Source organism: Pseudoliparis swirei, chromosome 14, assembly GCF_029220125.1.
Source record: "Pseudoliparis swirei isolate HS2019 ecotype Mariana Trench chromosome 14, NWPU_hadal_v1, whole genome shotgun sequence".
In the NCBI taxonomy this organism is placed as follows: Eukaryota; Metazoa; Chordata; class Actinopteri; order Perciformes; family Liparidae; genus Pseudoliparis; species Pseudoliparis swirei.
Window position 1 is genome coordinate 10628677 of NC_079401.1, and position 3823 is coordinate 10632499.

General features: G+C 39.9%; 1 protein-coding gene across 1 annotated transcript; it reads left to right on the forward strand.

Annotated features, from left to right (window-relative positions):
- The first annotated feature begins 488 nt into the window (after window positions 1-488).
- LOC130204696 (E3 SUMO-protein ligase ZBED1-like) lies at window positions 489-1456 on the forward strand. Its single transcript, XM_056431619.1, has 3 exons — window positions 489-669; window positions 765-824; window positions 926-1456. Exons 1-3 carry the CDS (start codon window positions 505-507, stop codon window positions 1274-1276), a joined length of 576 nt encoding a protein of 191 aa, XP_056287594.1. The 5' UTR covers window positions 489-504; the 3' UTR covers window positions 1277-1456.
- Window positions 1457-3823: the final 2367 nt, after the last annotated feature.

Consider the following 3823-nt stretch of genomic DNA (forward strand, 5'->3'; position numbering starts at 1 on the left):
TATATCCAACTGGGTGGCAAGGATTGGTTCTGTGGTTGTGTGGATGAAGAGATCCCACATGGCCAAAGTAGTCCTCAAGGAGAAGCAAGAACTCCTCAGTAAGAACACATTTAAAATACGTTCTTTATATCATAGCCAAATACACCAACATACATATGTTAATGTAAATGAACAGATTATGACCAATTTAAATTGATAAACTACTTGTAATTGTTTATTGTAAACTTGTATGTGTGTGTTTGCCTTTCAGAGCTGCCAAAGCACATGCTCCTCTTGGATGTAAAGACGAGATGGAACTCTCTGTTTTTAATGATGGAGAGATTCTGCGAGCAGTTTTCTGCCATCCAAGCTGCAGCAATAGAACCACGGCTTAGAAAACCCATGGAAAAGGAGAAGTAAGTAACACTGTTTAAAAAAAATAATAATAATAATATGGCTTATTTAAAACTTTATGGACTAAAGCAATTAAAAGATTTGATAAAGCAATATATATAATGTCCCCTAATGTCTGTCCATCTCTTTAAACTTAAGGATGCTGATGTCCAGGCATTCCTGGAGGAGGCCACCGTGTTAGACCCCAGATTTAAAACAAAACTGGATAAGGAAGAGATCTGGGACAGGGTCAGGGAAGCAGCAGTGGCAGCAAACTCGGAGGCAGCTGCAAATGAGGTATCTGAATTTGACAATCCCTTTGATTGGAGCGAATTTTTGTGAGACATTTCTCTCTGGCTCTGTGGTTCTTACATGGTGAATTTCTTCTCAAGTTGTCAGAGCAAGGAGAGACACAGAGGCAGGGGGATGAAGAGGGGGAAGAAGATGACGATGTAAATTCAGCTAATTTTGATAAATGATGATGATAGATGGCATGGATTTTTAGATTATTTAATTTAATCCAAACCATTTGCTGATGTCCATTTCATTTCAGACACCAGCCGTAAAGCAGAGTAAAAGGACAGCCTTGGAGGAACTCTTTGAAGAGGAGGACCGTGAGCTGATCCCTGAGTCCATGGCCCAGAGAGTCCATCAAGAGGTCCAGCTGTACAGAAGTCTGCCCTCCATCCCCTCTACAAATCACGCCACCCTTTGGTGGTGGCACAAGAGAGACACTTTATCCCTGCTGTCAGGTTTGGCTGAGTCATATCTTTGTGTTCAGGCATCCTCCAGCCCATCTGAGAGAGTGTTCTCCACGGCTGGAGACACAATAAGTCCTGAGAGATCGCGTATCCTCCCGGAGAAAGCAGACATGCTTATTTTTCTGCACAAGAATTGTTTATGATGGTTGCACACTTGGTATTTGCCACTGCTCGTTTCATTTTTGGCAGCTCAGTTCTTGTTAATATACCCTTTAAAAAAAAGGAAGGAGCACTTTAATTTCTAGTTTAAATTAAACAGAATACATTTTATTTAAGTTATGTACTGTAAGTTTTATTTTAAGTTCAAGAGGAATATGTATAAATGTTTTTGGTTATTTAAAAAAAGTAAATGTGTATGTATACATACTGTATATGGTGTGTGCAGCATTATAGAAAATTATATAAAAGAAAATTAATGTGAATAAACCCGTTTGTGCTCTTTTTTTCACCCCTTGCCCAATAAGAATCGATACAAGAATCGATAAGGAATCGAATCGATAAGCAGGAATCGATAAGGCATCGGAATCGTTAAAATCGTATCAATTCTCATCCCTATTCATACAACATTAACACACCGTGTGTTGGACTGGGTATTTTTTATTATGATGTCAGTACTTATACCAGTACCCTTAAAGCTACATGAAAAATGATAACTGTCATGTGAATGTGTGTGTATAAGTTGCTAGCTTATTGCTGCCGCACCGTGCTTAACCGTTAGCTCTGACGCTGCTAATGATGCTAACCGTTAGCTGGTAACCGCAGGCTCAGCCGTCACAGCGTGTAGAGCCAGTCCTGTCGTCTAATCACATGACACATTAATTTAAAAGGCTCTTGTAGTTATTGGCTGCAAGAGAAACATATTTTCCCAGATCTGGGAACCAAAAGGATCGAATGTAGGCATTAATTTACTGGAGAGGTTTCTACTTTGTACTCGGTTATTTTGGTAGATGGGGAGTACCGAAGTACTAAGAGACAAAAAAATGCTAGAAAGGAAAGAAAAATAACTTGTCCCTAAAATCCCCGAATGTCCTTTCTGAAGTGAGCATGAGACGCAGTGCATGACTTTGAGAAGCCGAGTTCATCTCGTTTATACGGGAGCTCCGTCTCACATTTACCCGAGCTAACAGATTCTCGGGAGAGCAGCTGCCGAGGTCACACCTGCAGCCCGCTGCATCCATTTGTGTCGGCCGTCCACCCCAGACGTGCAGCAACACACTCGCAAAGACACCGTATAAAAACCGAAGGGTGAATAAGTAGAAAACCGAGTCTCTCTCCGTTAGCACAGCTGATCGTCATCTCCCATAATCTGAGGAATATTCCGGTGTTCTTCATCTCCGGTGTCAGTCCGTCCGTGAGCCAATCTGTGAGTAGCCGTTAGCGACCCGTGAGTTTGGCCTGTCTGACGTTCCCGGTCGCTTTCACCTTCCTGCCCGTGTCGAGCCACGGGTTTCACCTGCGTGAAGAGGACCTCCCGTTAGCTCCACGGAGATCAGCGGTGAGGCTCACGTCTCCTGCGTGGAGCCACGAGCATCACACAGTCGAGCCAGCCTGCCAGTCGACCTGCCGTTAAAGCCACTTTCTGGTTCGGATCGGATTAGACACTCGTTTGAACACTGGAAATAAGAAAGAACTCTGCTGTCCTGTAGCTGCATGTGGGTCCCTGAACACACCACATCTTAGCAAGTAGAATGCTGTTATTGAAATGCATGTTCGGGTTCTACGTTCAACATATCCTCGGTTGGAAATAAGAGAGAATGGGCCAGTTACATTTCATGTCATATAACCTCAATGTCCAGGGTTCTATTCAGTGTTTGATGAATATCATATCAAACATCACCCATTTCTACACTGTACTCATATATTGCTAATTCTTATATGTTTTATGAGTCAGCTCTATAAATCAAGATATAACCAAATGGACCTGGTAAACTAAAGTGATGTTTTTGTATTCATATTTCACAGTGGTTCTCAACCGATTTTCAGTGACGTGCCCCTCTGTGAAATAAAAAAGACCCATAACCAGCACAAAACATTTTTGGTTAAAAAAAGACAAATGTAAACACAGCGCTGTGCCATCAGTGTCTGATTTGATATAGAATATATATAACATGTTCTTTATTTTCTTTATGAATGAAGGATTTTTGAATTTATGCAACAACAAAAAAGTTATATATTTCTCACGTATCTTGATGTACTTCAAGGATTTTTCTTACTGGTAAAAATTTGCCTAATTTGGCTCAATTTGAAATATTTCAACTTTGTTGAAAAAATGTGCCCGACGCCGAGTTGCGAAAGCCAATCAGCATTGAGCTGCTCTGCCGGTGGTGAATCTAACTGCTGCTCTAGTGGAGCTGAAGAGACATTCAGACTAGAGGTGAAGGTCACCGAGCTGTGAGAGCCTACGGGTGATGTCATGTATAAATATATATATATATATATATATATAGGATTAGTCAGAAAATAGAAAATTTAGAAAAATTATTTTTCGTAATGCTTATTTTCTGTAATAAATAAAACAAACATTCATTCATGACTGATTCTTCCAAAGCTGATTTATATGATTTATTGCTGATTTTTATTTATCTTTATTGAAAATGTAACATAAAAATCAAAGTATATTAATCTATCTCTAAAATATAGAATATCATGAAAAGTATACTAGTAATCTAATTAACAAATTAATTGACTGC